The sequence below is a fragment of the Lissotriton vulgaris genome, unplaced genomic scaffold, assembly GCF_964263255.1.
Source record: "Lissotriton vulgaris unplaced genomic scaffold, aLisVul1.2 SCAFFOLD_10060, whole genome shotgun sequence".
Lineage (NCBI taxonomy): Eukaryota > Metazoa > Chordata > Amphibia > Caudata > Salamandridae > Lissotriton > Lissotriton vulgaris.
In genome coordinates this window covers 8,328-32,258 of record NW_028255294.1, presented here as the reverse complement: position 1 = coordinate 32,258, position 23,931 = coordinate 8,328, and the positions used below count along the sequence as shown (strand labels likewise).

Here is a 23,931-nt window from a genome sequence, read left to right as displayed (position 1 = left end):
CTTTTCCCTGTGCTGGTGCACAGATGCAGGATAGCACTTCAAATAAACGAAAACTCTGTTTCAATTGTGATTTTTCTCTGTTAAAGGCCAGTGTTTTGTTGCTATCACTACATTCGTTTTTTTGTCTGCGCTTTTAACAAGTGGTTTGCTCAACTTTTGTGTTGCAAGGGCACTTATGGATGGATTTTCAAACATTTTGTGCTGGGCTAACATCACAAAAGTGACGCTAACCTGCACAAAATGTTTTTTTTCAAATGTGCTTTCTAGTGTAAAAGTTGTTTTGCGCTGGAAAATACCCTAAAAGTAACGCACGTTACTTAGCGCTAAGGGGGCGTTAAATGGGTGGTACATGGGCATTCCTGTGCAACCATCAATGTCTTTTGACGCAAAACCCTATCTACAAAGAATCGTAGACAGAGGTTTGCGCCCAAACTAACAGCACTTCAAAGGAGCCACTAACAGGAGAATTAATTGTATTTCTCCTTTCCTTTCTGACTTTCCATGCGTGCTGTTCTGTGCAGCTCACCTTCAAAGTGGGAAAAGCCTTTAAACTTGTCTATGCACGTTATTTTGTACAGGAAGGGTACCCTTCCTATACAAAACCTATGCTAGACACATGCGCACACCCTAGCGTTATGATGCTAAGGTATGTGTGCGGTGCTCAGCAGCTGAAATCAGCACCAGTGCTAGGTGGAAGGAGCAGAGAGCCATATCTCTGGAGATATGGTGCTCTCCTGCTTCCTCCCTGTCACGCAACGCAGTACAGCCTCTTTGGGTTCTGCGTTGCATATATATATTTTTTAATTTGCTCCATTGGCCTACATGTTCAAACATTTTTGGCTGGATTACCATCACAAAAGTGAGGCCAACCAGCACAAAAGTTTTTGGGAGGGAATTTACTTTCCGCCAAACAACTTGGTATGTGCTGGAAAGTACCCTAAAAGTGGCGCAAATCAGTGAGAAGCACTAGTTGCTTTATTTAGCGCCAATGGGGTGTTACATGGGTGGTACATGGGCATTCCCATACAACTACCCATGCCTTTTGATGCAAAACCCTATCTACCAATAATTGTAGACAGGGTTTTGGGCTAAATGTTAACACCACCCCAAAGGAGGCGCTAATGGGAGAAATGTTTTTATTTCTTCTTTCTTTTCTGACTTTGCATACGTGCTGCATTGTGCAGCACACATACAAAGTGGGAAAAACGTTTAAACTTGTCTAAGCATGGTATTTTGTACAGGATAGTAGACCTTTCGTGTATAAAACATATGCTAGACTCATGCACACAGCCTAGCGCTATATTGCTAAGGTGTGTACTTCGCACTCAGCAGCAAAAATCAGCGCCAGCGCTAAGGAGAGGGGAGGAAAGAGCTCCCTCCCTGCCACGCAACGTAGTGCTGATTCAGAAAAGGGGGTGGTGATGAACAGAGTGTCTCAATTAAGCAGACCACTCTTACCCAGTCCAAAGATCAGGGCTTGATCCATCACCGTTTTTTAGCTCACTGCACCATCCCAGCTCAGAACCTGGCTACATGCAAATTAGTCTCCAGTGCAGGATGGGACCAGGGCAAACCAAACTACCAAGCCAATTCTTATACTGGGAAGGAAACAAGCTTCCGGGGACCGGTTTCTGGAATTTCAGCCGTTGTCGGCCCGGCTTGCTTGAATCCTGATGGTGCAATGTGCAAGGGACTCACATCTGAGTATACCCTTCCACGCTTATGGTGGACAAAATGATTCAGAAAAGGGGGTGGTGATGAACAGAGTGTCTGAATTAAGCAGACCACTCTTACCCAGTCCAAAGATCAGGGCTTGATCCATCACCGTTTTTTAGCTCACCGCACCATCCCAGCTCAGAACCTGGCTACATGCAAATTAGTCTGTTCCTGTCCCAGTGCATGATGGGAACAGGGCAAACCAAACTACCAAGCCAATTCTTGTACTGGGAAGGAAACAAGCTTCCGGGGACCGGTTTCTGGCATTTCAGCCATCGTCGGCCCGGCTTGCTTGAATCCTGATGGCCAGGGACAGACTGATTTGCATATAGCCAGGTTCTGAGCTGGGATGGTGCAGTGAGCTAAATAACAGTGAAGGATTAAGCCCCGATCTTTGGACTGGGTAAGAATGGTCTGCTTAATTCAGACACTCTGTTCATCACCACCCACTTTTCTGAATCGTTTTTGGCCACTATAGTTGTGGCAGGGTATACTCAGACATGAGTCCCTTGCTCACTGCACCGTCAGGATTCAAGCAAGCCGGGCCGACGACGGCTGAAATGCCAGAAACCGGTCCCCGGAAGCTTGTCTCCTTTCTGGTGAAGAATTGGCTTGGTAGTTTAGTCTGCCCTGTTCCCATGATGCACTGGGCCAGGGACAGACTGATTTGCATATAGCCAGGTTCTGAGCTGGGATGGTGCAGTGAGCTAAATAACGGTGATGGATCAAGCCCTGATCTTTGGACTGGGTAGGAGTGGTCTGCTTAATTCAGACACTCTGTTCATCACCACCCCCTTTTCTGAAACGCAACGTAGTGCAGCATCTTTGGGTGTTGCTCTGCATTGCATGTATTTTTTTTTTATCTGCCCCATAGATTATATTTTCTTCTGGACCAGTTCATATGCACTTTGTGGATTGGCTGCCAGTAGAGAATCTTCAAGCGGAAATAAGTCCACCACAGGAATGGTATGGCATGGTAATTCTGCTGCTGCATAATGCCCAGCTCCAGGATTCTACAACTAGGAAGGCTATGAAGAAGCCTGGGTGGGTCATGGACATATATGGGGAAGCTGGAAAAATTAACAAAATTATTTTGAGATGGCTGTTCAGACTCTGACAAAATCTTTCTAAAATAAACATGTCTAAGAAAATAAAGTTACATATGTTTAGTAATGTTCAATCTAGTGGGTCGATCTGTGGCCATGCCTAGGACCCATTTTCCTGTCTTCGACTTAAAACCTCCTTCTAATGGGGGCTTGCATTCTCTGTCTTTGGTCGCAGTCGAGTATTGTGGCAAACTGAGTTAATAGTTTATGAATGGGTGATGGATCTTATATCATCACATTTCCTCCATAAGGAATTCAAATCTATCCACATAGAAGACTACTCAGAAGGGTTAGATGGACCCCGGAGAAATACTATTTGTAGGGATCTTTAATGAGGGGTTCAGCTCTTCCATCATGACCCAGAAATCTAACCTGTCTCTGTTCATCCATGAGGCAAGGAAGATTGATTTCGCCTAGATTATCTTAATAATTAATGGTTTTTGGAGTGATTGGTGAAAATACAGTGTCTGAAAAGTCTTGAAAGCCCTGATTATGGGCAGGTGACTGTCCTTATAATTTCTTAATTACCATACATTTAGTTGAACTTTAGAGTTAAGTATAGTAAACCTATAATTACCAATATATACTTGTCTTTTGGTGTTCTGTCCATATTTATGCTTCAATATTAAGGTAGGACAAAATGTAATCATAATATTTTAGTATCCTACCCTATTACCTTTCATCTCAAAAAGTACATTCAACTCCTCTTGAAAAATTGTTTGTAAGGCTCAATCCCCCAGGGCCTCAACTCAGAGTCATCATCTTGGTACATTAGGATGAGCTCTCACTAATTCATATATTAAGGCTAATTGGGAATGGTCTGACATAGTCCTGCCCGAATTCTCAAGTCGAACACACTGATCAGGTTTCTCCCTACTAATAAAAACCCAATCAATTCTTGTAGATGATCTATGTGGTTCAGAGAAAAAACATCATGTACCATCTCCTGGGTTTTGCAGCCGATAAATATGGACTAGATCTCCCTGCACAGGCATGTCTCGTAATTGTTTCATAAACCAAGTTTCAGCATTCTTCATTTGAGAGGTCCGATCCTGAACCTTTCCTGTCATGCAGTTGAAGTAACCTGCCCAAATTGCTCGAATAAGTATAGGTTTCACAACATCCATTAACTTGGCGAATCCACCACTGCTGGTGCTTCTGGCTTTAAGTGCATTTCTCGCAGAAAAAAATATTTTAACATTCTTATGCATCTTAAGTGAGAATATTGTATCTTTTTGTGCAATTATTCAGTCTCTGGACTTTTCCAAGTCGTGTGTTTAAACTTTCCTGTAAAAGTAAGTAATACAGAAGGTTTCATCCGGACCCTACAACGAAGTAACATATTTATCTGAATTGCAATCCCTCCCCAGGTCCTAGCATCATTCAGCCTGTTGTCACTTCTTGGGTCACACCACAAATATATTCTTCTTCATGCTCACTTGCTGAGATTGTTAATATAGTGTTTGCCTCGATTCCAAGGTTGGAAAGACACTCTGCTACAAGGTGAAGGTGCTTCACAATCCATTGCTGGATAAGGAGACTTAGCATCCATTGGCAGGTAGATCATTTGGTAACCTGTTGCTGTCTGAAGGTTTTCATAGATGCTGGTGATCTTGTTTTTGAAGAATGAGGACAGCGGGGTGCCTAGGTCTTGAGAGGAGGTTACATTGGTGCAGCTTGCTGCCGAAGTGTTGAAGCATTTACCTATGGGAAAGATTTCCTTGGACTTGTTGGAGTTGCTTTCGATGAGGTCGGTGACCAAGGAGCATTTGGTGGTTCTGATTTGTTGATAGTAGCATCTGAGGATGGATTTGTGGTGCTCTTGTAGGTGTCATCCAGCCTTTATCCCCATCTGACTTCAAGTTTTTTGCAGTGGCATTTGGTGAGCCTGAGCTCTTCTGTTTACCAGTTTGCTTGTGGTCCGGTTCTTGTAGCTTTGAGAGGCACCAGGGTATCTGCGCAGGTGGTGATCTAGGTGTTGAAGTTGGAGATAGATTCGGGAAGATTTTTTTTGTCGAGGCTAGTGGTGTAGGAGTTCATAGAGCAGGATGTTTCAGAGATCTTGTGATGCTGTTTCTACGGGCTAATGGCATGGCTACGCTGACGTTAATGAGGGTGTGTTCAGACCAGGTGATCGGTGTGGACTTGTGTCAGAACCCCGCTCCGAGGGCCATGGGGCAAGCAGGGGTTAGCGGGCCCAACCAAGGTGGTTGGGCCATTTACTCCTGCTGACCTGGGGCCCACCCTACTAAGGAGCCCACTCAGCTCAGCCATATGCCTCCTTCTTCACTGGACAATTGGTAACGTAGCCTGAGCAGTCAAGGTTCCCTCGGAGGGAATTGTAGATACAGATTAGTACACATGACAATTACCTCGATGTGCACGCAGTGCCTACAATAAATTAATGTCCAGTTAAAAATTTGTTTTTTATTAAAGAAGTATTTTAATTCTACACATGCAAAGTTATGATGGTAAAAAGATCTGGGCACTACTTATAATCATCACATGGTATGCTACCACTACTGCACTTGTGCTGTTTAACTACTGGTAACTACTGGTGAAGACAATAGCCTTTAATCATCAAAGGGGAATGGATCACTTGTCCTGCTCAACCATTAGGTATGCAGGAATGAGGATGTCCCAGTGAAAAAAGACCCTCATGCACGTGATGGGTATGGTGGTATCTGAAGCGGTATATCTTGGTTCTCCGCTTATGGATCACGTGTGTGCATAATCATTAGGTCTATTTTCGGTTTATGCAGCCTCCACCAGGAGGTTCTTACCCATGGTTGACGCAGTAGTGAGCCAGTGATAAGGGTTCTATGCACACACGTGATCCATAAGCGGAGAACCAAGATATACCGCTTCAGATACCACCATACCCATCACGTGCATGAGGGTCTTTTTTCATTGGGACATCCTCATTCCTGCATACCTAATGGTTGAGCAGGACAAGTGATCCATTCCCCTTTGATGATTAAATGCTAACTTGGAAAGTGAATGGATCCACAATCCATCTCCCTCACCCTTGATTAGAAGACAATAGCCTCCCACCACTTTGAGGATAGTGCTTTAAGAGCCCGTCCTGGTCCAACATGAGTGCTTTCCATGAGACAGGCCTATGTTATGGCGCAAACGCACTAATCATGTTTGCCTGTGGAAAAAGTCAGCATTATGGATCCAGACAATAATGCATTTGGGTACTCAGGGCAGGGGTACACGCCTTTACCATGCAGGGAGACTTATCGATCCCAACAGCTTGTCTGATGGGAGTTTGCTGAAGCTGGTGAAGATGGGGTCCAGTAGTTGTCCGGCAGCATGTGCGGGGGTCCACTGACTGAGAGAGTCCAAGGTTGGACAGGCCCTTGAGGATTTTTGCTGTGTTGAGATGTTTGAGGTCCTTGCATTGGTGGTTGATGTCACCAAGTAAAATAAAGGCACTTGAGTCAAGAAACAGGAAGGTGGCAACATTTGCAATGGTGCCACTGAAGTTGGCGCTGGTTGGGAAGGCGGTAGATAACAGTGCCACCCACGATGTAGTTTACAATGATGAGATTGAAGGTCAAGTGTTCCACATTGTTGGTGGTGCTTTCCAAAGTGGGTGAGAATTGTATGGATTCTTTGAAGATGACAGAGATTCCACCGGTTTGTTTGTCTTGTCTTGAGATCTTGTATCCAGGGGGACTCCGTGACAATAACGTGAGTAGATGATGAAGTCGAACAGGTTTCGCCAGGAAGAGAAGGTCTGGTGAGTGGTTGTGTAACAGATCCCAAATTTTGGTGGTGTGTTTATTGAGGGAGAAAATGTTGAAAGGTATTAAGGATATGGAGTGGTGTGGTGCAGTAGGGGTGTGAAGGGTCATGGTGGGGTAGCGATGGGGGGAGGAGGGTGGGAGGAAGGTTATGGGTCCTGCCAATAGGCTTGACTTTGACATGCTTTCAGCACGGCACGTCTGTGTTACAGCCTCCATTAGGTGAAGACAGTTTGACAGGAAGCCAGTCATGTCACTTTCTGGGCAGATGGATGATGGGAAATCCACTAAGGTCACTTCATGTGCAGGTGGATGATGGGAAATTACTTTCCTTGCTTGGCTTCTTCTTTTAAAGACAGCTTTGGCGGGAAAGCAGTGATGTCACTTCCTTTGCAGAATAATGCTGGGAAATCCAATGATGTCCCTTCATGTGCAGATAGATGATAGGAAATCCAGTAATATCACTTCCTTGCAGTTGGATGATGGGAAATCCTGTGATCTCACTACCTGTGCAGATGACTGAAGGTAAATCATTGATATATAGGATTGTGAATTGGAATTTTGAAGGGACGCTATAAACACACCCCTTCCAAATAGTGATTAGTTATGCATTTCTAAAACACATTTTGCAATTCAGTAACCAGTTTGCTAAATAGTTTTTACAAATGTACTAAACTCATCTAGTGATTTGCTGTCACAAACCTTGTGATTTATGAAAAGGCAGGGTTTGTGACCGCTAAATGGCATTGTACATCTGGCCCTAAATCTCTAATTGGAATGTTTTGAAAGGAGCATCATAACTATGTGATAAACAACATGACAGCTGTAATTTCATAAGCATGCCAAAGTTACCAAAATTGTGGACATACTTTTCATTCAATATGCATAACAACAGTAACATTTATATAAACAATAAGTGACACATGAAAAACTGCATGATGGATTGTCACAAACAACTGTTGACTGTTGCTAATCCCTTAGCAAGATATTCTGTAACATTTTACTCAGGACTGAATCTCTGTTTGGTCACCTACAGGTTATCATGGAACCAGTCTGTAAAGACCTTCAGCACCTCATCAGAAATAATAAAAGCTATAGAAATACCCATATCATGCCATACCATCTTCCCTATACCAGACTTCATAGTTAAACTGCTGCTGAGGCTAAATGCAGTTCCTAACATAACCCTTTGTTATAACGATTTTTAATCAGTAACTTTGTAATATTAATGTCTGCATCTATATCTAGGAAATCTACAAATATGGATGCGCAGACAACTACGTTACATGTCTTAGCTGCAGAATTTAGGTCTTGTATTTTTGTGTTGTGTGTTTAATGTACACAGAATAGATTATGAATGTGTGCTTAAAATGTATTAGTGCTGGTGTAATGTGAAATTATACAAACATCGTTTGTGTTTCACTATTTGACAGAAGAACTAGTGCTTATAGGGTTTGCAGACAGGCAAAATTAAAATATATGCTGCGCATGAAAAAATATACAGCGCAAAAAATACTCTTACACAAAGAGTACAGTTAAGGCTTAGGTTAAATGAAAAAAAGCTTAAGAGCTATATTATACAGAAATTGGGTGTTAAGTTTCGTTTTCCTCCCAATGTTTGCGACGATTTAAAGAGAAGAGCTTGTGCGTGATTATAAAAATTAGGGCTAACAACCCTGAGTGCCCATTACTATAATTCCAAATGCTGTGGACTGTAATGTATGTTTTTCAACGTAGTTTGTTCACTTCTTTTTGATAGTTTTATTAATTACAAACACGTATACAACTACAAAAACGTTATAATTTTTTTTTGCTGCAGTCACACATGTTTAAAGCTTATATTCTATCAGTATTACTTACTCTTGGGGTAACTATGCTGTGAAATTACATTTTCACTACACCATTATTTCACACAGTTTGAATAACACAATATTAAAGTGGGAACATATTTTGTTTTATATTTTCAAAGGTAGCCGTATACCAGAGCTCTCACTGCAGCTCTCCGTTTCCTCCCAGATACACCTGTCAGACATGTCCCTGAAGCTCACTTTTCTCTGCTCGTGGGAAGGCAAAGCAAAAGACTCGTTGCGCCTGAAAGTTTGTTAACACTTGGAGGTTCAGATGAGGCTGGGGGATGGAAGCCGTTGCTCAGCAACTGTGCATATGTTAATGTGATCAATTAACTGGTGTTTTGAGCTACTGCTGAAAGCAGGGCGTGCCATGCAGCCGAGGTCAGGTGAAGATTGGTATGTGGCATTTAGCACGGTGTTATATGCAGTTGCTTTCTAGTCAGGCTATCAGTGCTATTCGTGTAACTTTGAAAACAATTACCATTTCCACAGAAACCAAATATTTTAAAATCGGCAAGCTCTAGCTGCACGCAGAACCTACGTGGAAACGTAAAATAATGAAAACCTATGTTTCTTTCTGGCACATTTGTCACATAAGCGAGTAGGGCATATTTCCAAATGCAGGTTTATTGACAGAATGTGCTTAGGAGGAAGTTAAGGAAAGGTTAAGAACACTTCATCAATAAATTCTACGATAGGTGCATACCTTTAATATTCTATCTTCCTAAAAGCACAAACGGAGCAATTGCAAAATGTGTGTATACAGTTTTTCATATAAAGGACATCCTTCCAACGTCCGACTTAATTTCAAATTGGAAGTGAAGCTAGAGTTACCGCCTTTATTGTCTTCCAATTATGAAAAAACGTTGCATTTCAGATGGCCAAGTGAATGACACACTTGCTGCTGACAAATGCTGCAATGTGCAGATCATGATGTTGAATCCCAGAAGGGCTGACTCGGACGTCGATTCTTCTGAGGTTGGTAAATTGAGTTCCAGTCAGTTGGGCAAAAGTAACCACTATTATTTTACAATTTTTATAAATAAAAGTAGTGAGTTAAAAAGCATATGGTATTAATATGCTGTTTCTTTTACTATAGGTTATGGGTGAACAGCATTCATAATTATGCAGTGTAATTTCGACTCAATTACAAAAAAATGGGCCATGCCACTCTTAATATTGGAGCGCATATTTTTAACATGCTTTTGCAACCTGCTTTTTGCAGATTGTAACAGCACATGGAAATGGTGAAGTGCAAAAACTAAATGTGTGCATTACTGTCATGTTTTTAAACAAATTGGTAAATATATTATAAAAAATCACCCACATTTGTGCTGCTGGATTTTTTGCACCCCATACTTACAATAGGATCTAAATGATACCTTCAGTGTCATATTACAGATTTTCTCACTTTCGATTTTGCAGAGGAGCCATAATTTAGTTTTGGCTGAAACCTTTGCAGGGCATAATAATGCATGGATTAGTCACTTGTAATCTCCATGTAATCTCATTCTGACCTCAGAGAAATTGCTGTGAGGGAACTGTGCTCTAGGAAAAACACTGCAACCCAGATTTACTAACTTATTACGCAGCGCAGTGGAGCAGCCGCAAATGCTGCACTGCATGAGGAAGAGAGGGCAGGAGAGCGCCATATTTACAGAAATATGGCACTCCTCTCCTCTGCTTAGCGACGGCGCAGAAAAGTGCTGCTGTGCACCACACACACCTTTACACCATAGTGCAAGGGTGCCTCTATGAGTGTAGCATAGGCTTTGTAGTGGAAGGAAACACTTCTGTACAAATTACTATACTTAGACTAACGTTGAGACTTTTCCCACCTTGTATGTGTGCTGTGCAGTGCAGCACACATGCAAAGTAGGAAAAGAAAGGAGAAATGAAAGCATTTATCCGTGATAGTGCCTGGTTAAAGTGGGAGCTTTTTTTAGGACGCAAAACCCTGTCTACTTACTTTTTGTAAATACGGGTTTGCATCACAAACCTTGGGTTGTTTCAGGGGTATGCCCATGCACCACCCATGGAAGGTCCCCTTTGGTGCTAAATTATGCAAAGCAGCAATATGTGCTGTTCTGCTCTATTTTCAAGTGATTTTCAAGTGCAAAAAAAGTTTTGCGCTGGAAAGTAAACTAGCAAAAAAAAAATGTGCATTGATTTGGATGACTTTTGTGATGCAAACACGGCGCTACAACCAAGTAAATATACCCCCCAATCTTGTGGTTTTGCTTTGGGGCAAAATTGCTGCACAAAATGTTTCTGCTCAGAAAAGAGGGATGATAATATGTGCAATCAGAGCTATCACACTAAATTTCCACACTTTCTTCCTCTTTGCTAGCAGTATCACCATGTAAATATTGGTAGGCAGTACTTGACAAAATTTGAACATGGAAAATACACAGGCATACTCAATTGGAACATAACTGAGAAGATCAGGAACAGATGCAATGTTTTCCCAAATCTGGTCATTCATTCACCCAGCCATCATCTAAAAGATCATATTCCATAATGTATTTTAATATCTAAACAAAGGCAAACCAACATAAAGATTCAGGATACCTGGCACAAGAAATAAAGTGTAACAATGTGCATTGATAACTATTATTTGCAAACAAATCAAATCAGTTGATATCTGATTGCAGTGCAATGCACTACCAATCTTTAAATGCAGATAAGAACAGCAATAGAGAAATATTCTTGTATTTGAAACGGACCCAAATTGCATTTAACAATGTTTATCAAACCACTAGCAAATGTTCCAACACAAAAGTCTTAATTCAATAGTAAATAAAATTTCATTTTTTATATATGGAGAAAAAGTTAATGTGTATAAAAAATATTTGGATAAATGAATTATTCAGCCGTTTTTCCTTTTAAAGGACTGTTTTTTTCTGCTGCTATTGTGCTATTCTGGTGAACAAGGTGTGTTTAAATGCAAAGTGTGTTTAAGGCTGCAGTACCGGCTCCTGTCTACAGGGGCAGAGCGAGCAAAAATATAAACACACTTGGTGAAACACAGGTCCCCACAAGGCATTTTTTAAAAAAGTTGTAAAAATTGACACAGATGTTTCTAAAGTCATTTTATATCATTTAGAAGACATTGCCTTGTGGGGACTTGGGTTCAGGTCCCCACAGTGCAATCAAGTCCCCACAGCGTGAGTGTGTTATCACACCCAAGTCCCCACAAGGATAGTAACACAAACCCACACACACACACACACACACACACACACACACACACACTCTGGAGCAGTCACATCCACAAACACATACACACACTGGAGCAGTCACACACACACACACACTGGAGCAGTCACACACACACACACTGGAGCAGTCACACACACACACACTCTGGAGCAGTCACATACACACACACACACACACACACTCTGGAGCAGTCACATACCCACACACTCTGGAGCGGTCACATACACACACACCCTGGAGCAGTCACATACACACACACCCTGGAGCAGTCACACACACACACACACACTCTGGAGCAGTCACATGGACACGCACACTGGAGCAGTCACACACGCACACACTCTGGAGCAGTCACATACACACACACTGGAGCAGTCACACACGCACACACTCTGGAGCAGTCACATACACACACACACTGGAGCAGTCACACACAGACACACACTCTGGAGCAGTCACATACACACACTGGAGCAGTCACGCACGCACACACTCTGGAGCAGTCACATACACACACACATACACACACTGGAGCAGTCACACACACACACACACACACACACTCTGGAGCAGTCACATACACACACACACACACTCTGGAGCAGTCACATCCACACACACACACATACACACACTGGAGCAGTCACACACACACACACTGGAGCAGTCACACACACACACTGGAGCAGTCACACACACACACTGGAGCAGTCACACACACACACACACACACTCTGGAGCAGTCACATACACACACACACACAGACACTGGAGCAGTCATACACACACACACTGGAGCAGTCATACACACACACACACTGCAGCAGTCACATACACACACACACTGGAGCAGTCACACACACACTCTGGAGCAGTCACACACACACACACTCTGGAGCAGTCACATACACACACACACACACACACATTGGGGCAGTCACACACACACTCTGGAGCAGTCACACACACACACTTGAGCAGTCACACACAAACATACACACTTGAGCAGTCACACAAAAACACACACACACTCTGGAGCAGTCACATACACACACACACACACTGGAGCAGTCACACACACACACACTCTGGAGCAGTCACATACACACATACTGGAGCAGTCATACACACACACACTGGAGCAGTCACATACACACACACACTCTGGAGCAGTCACACACACACACAGTTGAGCAGTCACACACAAACACACACACACTCTGGAGCAGTCACATACACACACACACACACACACACTGGAGCAGTCACACGCACACACTCTGGAGCAGTCACACTACTGGAAGTTGACAGACTGTGTGGTGCAATGCTTGTGTCTGCCTCCTGAGATAGTATAACTGTCTGAGGAGAGCTCCTTCCCATGGATTCCTCAGGCACAGCCCATAAGGTTGTACTCCTGCTAGTTTTAGCCCTGCCACTGCTAGTCCACTTATTAACATGCCATGTCTGTACATTTACAGACACGCTTGGGCAGACTAGTAGACAGTCTCCCAACCACCCATGATGGAACACAGGTCTACCACACTGCCAATGAGGGTGAACCCTCAAGGCATCACCACTAGGCATGGGCGTAAAATCCGTTCCGCTCGCGGATTTTGCGGATTTTCGGTAAATCCGCAATCCGCGAGATTCGCGGATTTCCCGCAAAATCCGCAAATCCGCGTGCTGCGGATTTTTTGCTTGTGTTCGCACTGCTCGCGGCCCGCGGCGCGGGCAGCAACAATCTCGCACTCGGGAAATTACAAAAAAAAATAAAAATGGCGGAGGAGTGAAGGAAGGAAGTGGCCCAGTCTCCAACTTCCTGTTCCTGTCCAGCAAGTTCCTCCCATTGGGGAGGGGTGAAGGAAGTGCCCCAGTCTCCAACTTCCTGTTCCTGTTTCCTTTCCTGGCCATTTTGGATTCGATCTTGACTGGGAAGGATTACTTTTTGTGGCTGCTGCTGGATATTTGGATTTGAGGCCTTTTGGATTCAAAATTTGATTTCACAAGTAAGTTGATAAGTTGATGTTGTTTGTGGTGATTTTTGTGTGTGTTTTCCGACTTTTGCGGTTGTTTTGGTGATTTAGCGGGTGTTTTGCCGCGTTCGCGTCGTGAAGCAACAATCTCGCACTCGCTAAATTGCAAAAAGTGCAATTCTGCACCAGAAAACCACCGGCAGGCAGCATAAACCTTCTGAAACTTGATGGATGGCATTGGAATGTGGTGATTTGTGTTGTCTTTTTTGACTTTTTGGAGTAGGGGTTGGGGGCTGGCTATGTTGGGTGGGGCCATTTTGAGGCATGGTCCTCCTGGCCATGTGGATGGGGGTCAAGCGGCCATTTTGAAGGCAGGCAGTGAGCTTTGTGCCATAGGCCTGCACCCATTTTTCCTTGCTTTCACCCCTTGTGCCCAGGTTGAGTCAGTGGTACATGAAACTACAACCCTCTCTGTGGGCTCTCTTGGATCAATGTTGAATTCCTGTTTCCCAAAAAAGTAGCAATTCTTATTTTTGATATTTCCATATTGTGGTGTGCACGTGTGTATTCGAAATTTGATTTCACAAGTAAGTTGATTTTCTTTGTGGTGATTTTTGTGTGTGTTTTCCGACTTTTGCGGTTGTTTTGGTGATTTAGCGGGTGTTTTGCCGCGTTCGCGTCGTGAAGCAACAATCTCGCACTCGCTAAATTGCAAAAAGTGCAATTCTGCACCAGAAAACCACCAGCAGGCAGCATAAACCTTCTGAAACTTGATGGATGGCATTGGAATGTGGTGATTTGTGTTGTCTTTTTTGACTTTTTGGAGTAGGGGTTGGGGGCTGGCTATGTTGGGTGGGGCCATTTTGAGGCATGGTCCTCCTGGCCATGTGGATGGGGGTCAAGCGGCCATTTTGAAGGCAGGCAGTGAGCTTTGTGCCATAGGCCTGCACCCATTTTTCCTTGCTTTCACCCCTTGTGCCCAGGTTGAGTCAGTGGTACATGAAACTACAACCCTCTCTGTGGGCTCTCTTGGATCAATGTTGAATTCCTGTTTCCCCAAAAAGTAGCAATTCTTATTTTTGATATTTCCATATTGTGGTGTGCACGTGTGTATTCGAAATTTGATTTCACAAGTAAGTTGATTTTCTTTGTGGTGATTTTTGTGTGTGTTTTCCGACTTTTGCGGTTGTTTTGGTGATTTAGCGGGTGTTTTGCCGCGTTCGCGTCGTGAAGCAACAATCTCGCACTCGCTAAATTGCAAAAAGTGCAATTCTGCACCAGAAAACCACCAGCAGGCAGCATAAACCTTCTGAAACTTGATGGATGGCATTGGAATGTGGTGATTTGTGTTTTCTTTTTTGACTTTTTGGAGTAGGGGTTGGGGGCTGGCTATGTTGGGTGGGGCCATTTTGAGGCATGGTCCTCCTGGCCATGTGGATGGGGGTCAAGCGGCCATTTTGAAGGCAGGCAGTGAGCTTTGTGCCATAGGCCTGCACCCATTTTTCCTTGCTTTCACCCCTTGTGCCCAGGTTGAGTCAGTGGTACATGAAACTGCAAGCCTCTCTGTGGGCTCTCTTGGTTCAATGTTGAATTCCTGTTTCCCAAAAATGTAGCAATTCTTATTTTTGATATTTCCATATTGTGGTGTGCACGTGTGTATTCATAAATGCCTACTTGCAAACTATTAAATGAAGCGCCACATATGCAACATATATTTAACTGATGTTCCTCTGTCTTCGTTTGCTTTTAGGTGCACAAAGTCAAGAACTCTGCATCATCGTTGAGCATCAGTGCCAGGAAGAAGTCCTGCTGCGGCCTGCTGTTCCGACATCTGAAGAAGAATCAGAAGATGGGTCCGAAAAGAGGTGCCCGTAGCTCCTCTTGCAACAAAGATGTCTCTACTAAGGAGAAGAAGAAGCAAGTGGCACCACTTACCAAGGAGTCTGGTGCCTCGACCACTAAATTTATGTGGAAAAAAGAACCAAAGTCCACCATGAGTGCTGCACAGGTAGCCTGTTTATTGGTTCAATCACCAACGACCAGTGATGTTGGCTCAAGTACTATTCAACAACCAAAGCCGCAACAACAACTGCATGAGCTAACAGTACAAGCACAAGTACATGCGCAAGGAGCTGTCCGAGAAGGAGCTGGCCGAGAAGGAGCTGGCCGAGAAGGGGAAGGCCGAGAAGGGGAAGGCCGAGAAGGGGAAGGCCGAGAAGGGGAAGGCAGAGAAGGGGAAGGCCGAGAAGGGGAAGGCAGAGAAGGGGAAGGCCGAGAAGGAGAAGGCCGAGAAGGAGAAGGCCGAGAAGGAGAAGGCCGAGAAGGAGAAGGCCGAGAAGGCGAGGTCCGTGGAGAGTTGCAAGTAGAGGTCAGTGAAGAGGGCCATGTAGCGGCGCATGGAGCGGTGCAAGTGGCCACAATGGTTGTTCTTCCCGAAGTCGGGGCACAGGAGGAAATTGACTTTGGACCCGGGGTATCAAGTCAGGAAGACGAAGCCACTCCTCCTGATGATTCATTTTCTCCCAGCTCCCCAGCAAGGAAAAGATCAAGGAGGGTGTGTAGAAGTTCCTCTTCAAGCCCCGCTCCATCAGATGATCTGGATCTAGAATGGCAACCATCTCCGACGTCTGAGAGGGAGGCACACCATGAGCTGAGAAAGGTATCAAATGTTAAAAGGAAGGGCCCCGGAAAGCTCATACTTATGGATCCGAACGTCGGACTTGATGAAGTGGTGCATTCTGATGTTGATGAACAGGATGACAGCAATGACCTAGTCATCACACACGTCATTCCAGCCACACCGGCCATGCAGCAGACAGACATTTATACCCTATCCCGACGTCATGCTGAGCGTGACCCTGGCGATGTGGCACTGGTAGCACCACCAACGCAGTCATGTAGTACAAGTTCCACAAAACCTACAGCTCCCATATTTTCTCCCCAGAGGGGAACTCCATCCAGCTCGACTCCCTCAAGTAGGGTTGCTGCAATAATTGCACAACCCAGTAGAGGTCTGCAAGGCTCATCCACCACTGCTTCATCTGGCATTGGCAGTATCATCACCTCGTGCGGCAAAACCAGAAGTTTCCACTCCCCAGTTTGGAACTATTTTAGTGTCCATGCAAAGCATGATAACCTAGCCGTTTGTTCCATTTGTACGACTACAGTTAGCCGCGGTAAGATTGGTACCAACTATGGTACCGGAGGCCAGCTAGGTCATCTTGAAAGAAGGCACTCTGTAGAATGGTTTGCGCACCTAGCAAACATCAAGGAAAAGGAATCCCAATGGGCAAGTGGCCAAAATAAACCCGTACTAGGTGTTTCATCTGAAGATGCCGGGGAGGTAGAAGAAGCGTCAGACATTTATCCGGGCGCACCCAGTACCCCTGGCAGCACCACACCCTCCGGAACACATAGGAGGCACACTGAGAGTCTGGGAGACACACCAATGCGGAAAATGTCAACACTGAGCAGAAGTGGGTCGAAGAAGGCATCAGCATCATCCATTAAACTTGTCCAGCGCAGCATTACAGACATGTTCTCCTCAGATGCGCCATTTCAACGCAACCACCCAATTGTGCGCCTGTATAACACTAAGCTGGCTAAAATGCTAGCGGTGGACCTTCTCCCTTTTTCGTTTGTCGAAGGTGTGGGTTTTCTTGAACTCGTGGCAACACTGGCCCCTAAATGGAAGGTTCCTAGCCGGTTCTATTTTGCCAGGGTTGCTGTTCCAGCACTACATAAAGAGGTGCTTGAGTTGGTTGGGGCAGCTTTGCAGAAGAGTGCTGTTCACACTATACACCTGACAACAGACATGTGGACCAGTTGCCAAGCCCTTGATTACATGTGCATCACTGCACACTGGGTCTCTTTTTCAGGGGTTGCAAAACGGATAAATGCAGGTGGTGACTTGGTCGACATTTTTAAGGGTGCTCGTAAACATGCAACATTAGCCATGTTTGGCATGGAGAAAACACATACTGCAGACAACATTTTGCATGACTTTAACAAAAAGGTCTTGCAATGGCTGCCCAAAAGAAATTGCAAGGTTGGTTATGTTTCTACTGATAATGGCAGCAATGTAGTTAAGGCCATGGCGGACGGTGACTATTTCAGAGTGCCGTGTTTGGCGCACTGTATGAACCTTGTCGTGCAAAAGTTCTTGAAAAAAGAACCTTCAGTCGACAAAATACTGACCATCTGCAGAAGAATATGCACACATTTCAACCATTCTTTTAAGGCCCGGAAGGAGCTGAGGCGCCAGCAAAATGTACGTAGAATGCCAGTGAAAGCACTTATCCAGGAGGTGGCAACACGTTGGAACTCAACCTTCTACATGCTTGAGCGTCTGCATGAGCTGTTTCCAGTAGTCAATGAGTATTTCTACAACCTGGGTGGTGATCCGACAGAAATGATGCTAGCGGTGGAGCAATGGCAGCTAGTTAAAAGCCTGACAGACATGCTTCGTCCTTTTGAGGTCTTCACGCGTGAAGTCAGCAGGGAGGACTGTTCTTTGAGCAAAGCTATCCCATTGTTGCTGAAGCTCGAGCACCAAGTCAAGGTGGTGTCTTCAGAATTAAAGGATGCGGGAAAGAATGAAGCATATGAGTTGGCGCAGAGATTATTACAACGCCTAGTTAGCAATAAACGGCTTGTAAATATCAAGAAACAACAGCACTACATTTGTGCTACTATTCTGGATCCACGTTACAGAAAGCCATTGTTAGGAAAAGTATTAATTCCTTTTGAAACTTCAGATGTTACAGAGTACAAAGGTTGGCTAGCTCGGTCAGCCATTCGTTTTGAAAGAGAGAGGAAGGAAACTGTAGGAGAAGACAGTACTAGTGAATCAGCAGGCCAACAGGCGTCGGATAAAAGCACTTCTGTACCTGTGGCAGAAGTGAGTGTCTTTTCCTCTGAGCCGTTAACCACATCTGCACCAGGCACAGGCGATATGTCTGAAGAGGATTGGCTAAGTCAGCTAGGGTTTGCTTGTCCCAGAAAGGACACAGAAGTGCAAAGTACAGGAATGCGGGAGAACATTGTTTCAATGGTGCAGGCCTACCTGGATGACTCAACAGCGGTCAATATTACTGAGGACCCATTGGCGTATTGGCATGGGAAAAGAAACATATGGCGAGAGCTCACCAACCTGGCTATCAATTACTTGTCTTGCCCACTCGCAAGCGTGTCTTCAGAACGTGTTTTTAGTTCTGCTGGTGGCATTGTGACTTCCAAAAGGTCCCGCCTCTTGCCCGCAAATGTGGAGCGGCTCACCATGATAAAGATGAACCAGCACTTCATACCACCAGATTACAAAGTACGAGAATGCACGCAGGAAGAAGAGGACACCGACCTACCTGAGGAAAGTTCTCCTCAGTTACCACAAGTACTACCGACTGAATTTGCAGAGTATGAGGACGAGTTCATTTTCCCTGACACCGAGTTCTGAAAATGAGTCAATGATTCATTAACTTTATTTTTAGTTCGACTCCTTATTCACTTTTATTCCTGTGTGTCTGTCTTTCTTTGTTTACCAAGTGCTTGATCCCATTCACAACAAAACTGTAATCACCCAATCAAAGAACAAGCCCATCAGCAGAACTGTCTTGCCGCAGCATTCATCAGGTTCACAAGTTAGTTGCCAAGAACTCAGTCCTGGTCGTCTATCCTCCTCCTCCAGACTCATTCTATCCATTTCCCGTAATGCTGATGCCTGGATTCCGCACAATGAAGAAACTTACGTTGACGAGTCCCCTAAAGAGGTACTGGAAGTAGTGAGTCCTGCTGCAGAACGCTTTAGGACACTGTGAATTCCAGGTGGAGACAACCCTCAACAAACACAAATTACAGGTAAGATAAGCGTTTGGATGGGAGGTAGTATAATGGAGTATTAGGAGGAGAGGCGAGAGAGTGACAGTGGTACTACTAGTAGTAAACTCCTAGGACTCTTGATTTAGGAAACTCTGTGACAGGCATTTAACTTTGGAAAACATTTGGCCAACTACAGGTTGCTTTTGCTTTGCAGAAAATCCACGCCGGGAAACTCCAGTTGGGGCCCTGCTGCAGAACGCTTTAGGACACTGTGAATTCCAGGTGGAGACAACCCTCAACAAACACAAATTAATTACAGGTAAGATAAGCGTTTGGATGGGAGGTAGTATAATGGAGTATTAGGAGGAGAGGCGAGAGAGTGACAGTGGTACTACTAGTAGTAAACTCCTAGGACTCTTGATTTAGGAAACTCTGTGACAGGCATTTAACTTTGGAAAACATTTGGCCAACTACAGGTTGCTTTTGCTTTGCAGAAAATCCACGCCGGGAAACTCCAGTTGGGGCCCTGCTGCAGAACGCTTTAGGACACTGTGAATTCCAGGTGGAGACAACCCTCAACAAACACAAATTAATTACAGGTAAGATAAGCGTTTGGATGGGAGGTAGTATAATGGAGTATTAGGAGGAGAGGCGAGAGAGTGACAGTGGTACTACTAGTAGTAAACTCCTAGGACTCTTGATTTAGGAAACTCTGTGACAGGCATTTAACTTTGGAAAACATTTGGCCAACTACAGGTTGCTTTTGCTTTGCAGAAAATCCACGCCGGGAAACTCCAGTTGGGGCCCTGCTGCAGAACGCTTTAGGACACTGTGAATTCCAGGTGGAGACAACCCTCAACAAACACAAATTAATTACAGGTAAGATAAGCGTTTGGATGGGAGGTAGTATAATGGAGTATTAGGAGGAGAGGCGAGAGAGTGACAGTGGTACTACTAGTAGTAAACTCCTAGGACTCTTGATTTAGGAAACTCTGTGACAGGCATTTAACTTTGGAAAACATTTGGCCAACTACAGGTTGCTTTTGCTTTGCAGAAAATCCACGCCGGGAAACTCCAGTTGGGGCCCTGCTGCAGAACGCTTTAGGACACTGTGAATTCCAGGTGGAGACAACCCTCAACAAACACAAATTAATTACAGGTAAGATAAGCGTTTGGATGGGAGGTAGTATAATGGAGTATTAGGAGGAGAGGCGAGAGAGTGACAGTGGTACTACTAGTAGTAAACTCCTAGGACTCTTGATTTAGGAAACTCTGTGACAGGCATTTAACTTTGGAAAACATTTGGCCAACTACAGGTTGCTTTTGCTTTGCAGAAAATCCACGCCGGGAAACTCCAGTTGGGGCCCTGCTGCAGAACGCTTTAGGACACTGTGAATTCCAGGTGGAGACAACCCTCAACAAACACAAATTAATTACAGGTAAGATAAGCGTTTGGATGGGAGGTAGTATAATGGAGTATTAGGAGGAGAGGCGAGAGAGTGACAGTGGTACTACTAGTAGTAAACTCCTAGGACTCTTGATTTAGGAAACTCTGTGACAGGCATTTAACTTTGGAAAACATTTGGCCAACTACAGGTGAATCAACACGATGACAGTGTTCCGTAAAACAAACTTACTGCAAAACCACCACCCACCAGGCTCAAAAGTAGTAAAGAACAGCTATGCTCAGATAAAGTTTGAAAAAGTAAATTTTTATATCCCTAACAAAATAAACTCCCGCAAGACCCTCCCTAACCCCAACAAATAAATAGTCCATCAAAAGTCCCCAAAAACCCCAACTCCCAATTCCCACCCCCCAAAAGTCTGTAAAAAAGGGGCAAGGGACACTCTACGGATGCAGTTTGTTGAATTTGGCCTCCAGGGCATCAAACTTCTCCTGGATGATGGCTTGATCTAACCGGAGGCCCTCCACCAGATTATGATATTCCTTCCATCTCTGGACCTCCGCCTCTAGGTTGGACACTCTGCGGAGTGCAAGGCGCAAGCGAGCCTTTACAGTACTGTGAGGAGGTGCTCGGCGGTGGCGTCTTCCAGCACGGCTCCGGTTGGCTGGAGCACTGCGCTTACCGGCAGAACGTGGGGTCACGGAGGAGGATGCAGAAGATGTTACACTGGAGTGCGTGTCGTCCCCCTCCATTTCCACCAGCCGGCGATATTGCGCAACAGTGGCATCCAGCCTCCGTTGCCGGGCAAGTACAGCCCGCATACTCCTGCTCGGTTTCGATGTTTTGGTATTACCAACTATAAGAAGAAAGAAAAACATAATCTGTAACGAATGCTCTTTAAGAATATGATTAACACAAAATGATTCAGCAGGAAGTTGTGTCACAGTACAACTAGCAACTAGCCAGCGCAGTACAAAACTATTGAGGCCAGTATCATGGGCGTCCGCATGGAGGGGCAAGGGGGGGCGCTTGAATCACCATTTCCCTTCCCACAACTCACTTGTATCCTTGGTTTGGTGCTCTTTCATATGAAAGAGATCTGGCAGAAGTGAGTGACTTTTCCTCTGAGCCGTTAACCACACCAGCAACCGTATCATCTGCCCAAGGCCCAGGCGATATGTCTCTATCTCTCTCTCTGTCTCCCTCTGTCTCCCTCTACCTCGCTGTCTCTCTCTCTGTCTCCCTCCCTCACCCTCCCTCTGGCTCCCTCCCTCTCTCTCTCCTTCTGTCTTCCTCTCTCTCTGCCTCTATCTGTCTGTCGGTCCCAGCCTGCTGTTATTACCATATTGTAATTTGTCACTGGTCCAGCACTGGATACACATCATATGCTATCTAAGAGTCAGATAGTACCATGATCCAGCTTACCTGTACTCCACACCACCGCTGCCTGCTTCCTCACAGTCTGGTTGTCCACTTGCGCCGCATCCTCCCCAGAGTCGCCCTCAGACTCAGAGTCGATGACGATCACGTCCGAGCTGGCCCCGCCACCAGCTGTTCCACCTAAAAAATATATTTAAGACTGTTAGATTACACCACTCACTAGTATTTGGTCTAGGAATGAAGAAGTTTGAAAACAGAAAAAATAATTGACTGTCTACTCTAGTCTAAACTAAAAATGTCCCTCCTTCCAGGGAAGGCTGTTGTCTTGCTGCACTTTTTTGTCACAATTGATGAATGCTTGCTTAATTTTAACACACATCTTTTTTCTCTGAACAGACAGACGCTGGACTTCTACGGACAAGAGCAACCAACTAAACCAGGTGAAAGCTCGGCTCGACCACAAGACATGTGTTCCATTACTCATCAACTCAGCACCAAGCACTTTTCCTTTTCCAGCTAACTTTATTTTAATATATGTGTTTACTTTTACTTTTTTTAATAAAGCTTTTAAACTTGAATAGACTCTGTGGTTTTTGGTCCTCCAAGCTAGAGTGACTGAGAGAAAGGTTTTGTAATTTTTGCAAGGAGGAGTCCGTGCCGCTGACACTACCGAGTTTATACTATAGTATACAGTGTGCCAAACACGCCACTCTGAAATATTATTACTCTGGTCTTTGGTGTCCATAGTAAGGTTTGTGGAGAATTGTCCCAGCAACAGTAGTATTATTGATTTAGCTCCTATCTAAACACTGTTTCGAAAATTTAAATTAGGAACGCTTGGACAACAATAGGTCCTCTATATTTAAATGAAAACTTACTGGGGCCAGCAAAGGAGCACTCGCCGCCCTGGCCTGCATCATCCTCCTCCTTTGGAGCCACTGCATCCGCTGTTTCTGTCCGCTTGCCCCTGGGCGGACCTGACGTACAACATGAAAGAAAGAACAGAAAAAATTGATGATTGCTGCTTGTCGATGTCCTTGTCAACCAAATCAAACATTTAGAAAGAACAAGAACCAACTATTTTAGCCAAAAAGAGGGCTACAAAGGAAGGACTGCACCTGAGCCTCTACTCAGTCATTTAGGACAATGATGCGTCACTGAAACCCTGCGCCTGCATGAAGCAGGCTTACGGCTTGACGCAGCATTGCTGGAGCTGCGCCATCGTTGCAACGCAACTCCATCAATGAGCCGCCTTTACGGCACCGATGCGTAACGCTTCGGCGACGTTTTGGCACCATGGCGTGCCGCATTGAAAATACGGCGCACCATGGGTGGTGCTGGCGTGCCTCACACTTTGCAGGGATGCACAGGTAATTGCTAATCTGACACTTAGGGGCATACTTACGAGTTCTGGGCTGCACACCTCCAGAGGTGCACCAGAACAAAATGCGTAACTCAAAACTAACCTTGCGTCACGGCAGATGCGCCGCAATTACAATGCGGCAAACCCTGGCGCAAGGGTAGGCAGATGCGTGATGCATCTCGTGACGAAAGAGGGGCGCATCTCTAGAGTCGCGTCGCAGGCACGATGCAACTATAGCAATGCTCAGGGATGCCCAATACTCAACATACCGCATCAGTCCTTACGCCTGCTTCAAGCAAGCAGGCATAAAGAATTGACGTAGCAGCGTCGCGGAAGTGCCTGCGTTAAA

The 23,931-nt window shown here is 44.9% G+C and overlaps 1 protein-coding gene across 1 annotated transcript; it reads left to right on the top strand.

Moving 5' to 3' along the window:
* Positions 1-2,590: 2,590 nt before the first annotated feature.
* LOC147659171 (uncharacterized) lies at positions 2,591-22,800 on the top strand (the record flags this gene model as incomplete). The annotated part of the gene is made up of 7 exons (XM_086951921.1): positions 2,591-2,760; positions 19,580-19,752; positions 19,928-20,032; positions 20,208-20,312; positions 20,488-20,592; positions 20,768-20,872; positions 22,616-22,800. Coding segments are annotated over 7 exons (948 nt in total), but the record flags the coding sequence as incomplete, so codon positions are not given.
* Between the last annotated feature and the right edge of the window lie 1,131 nt (positions 22,801-23,931).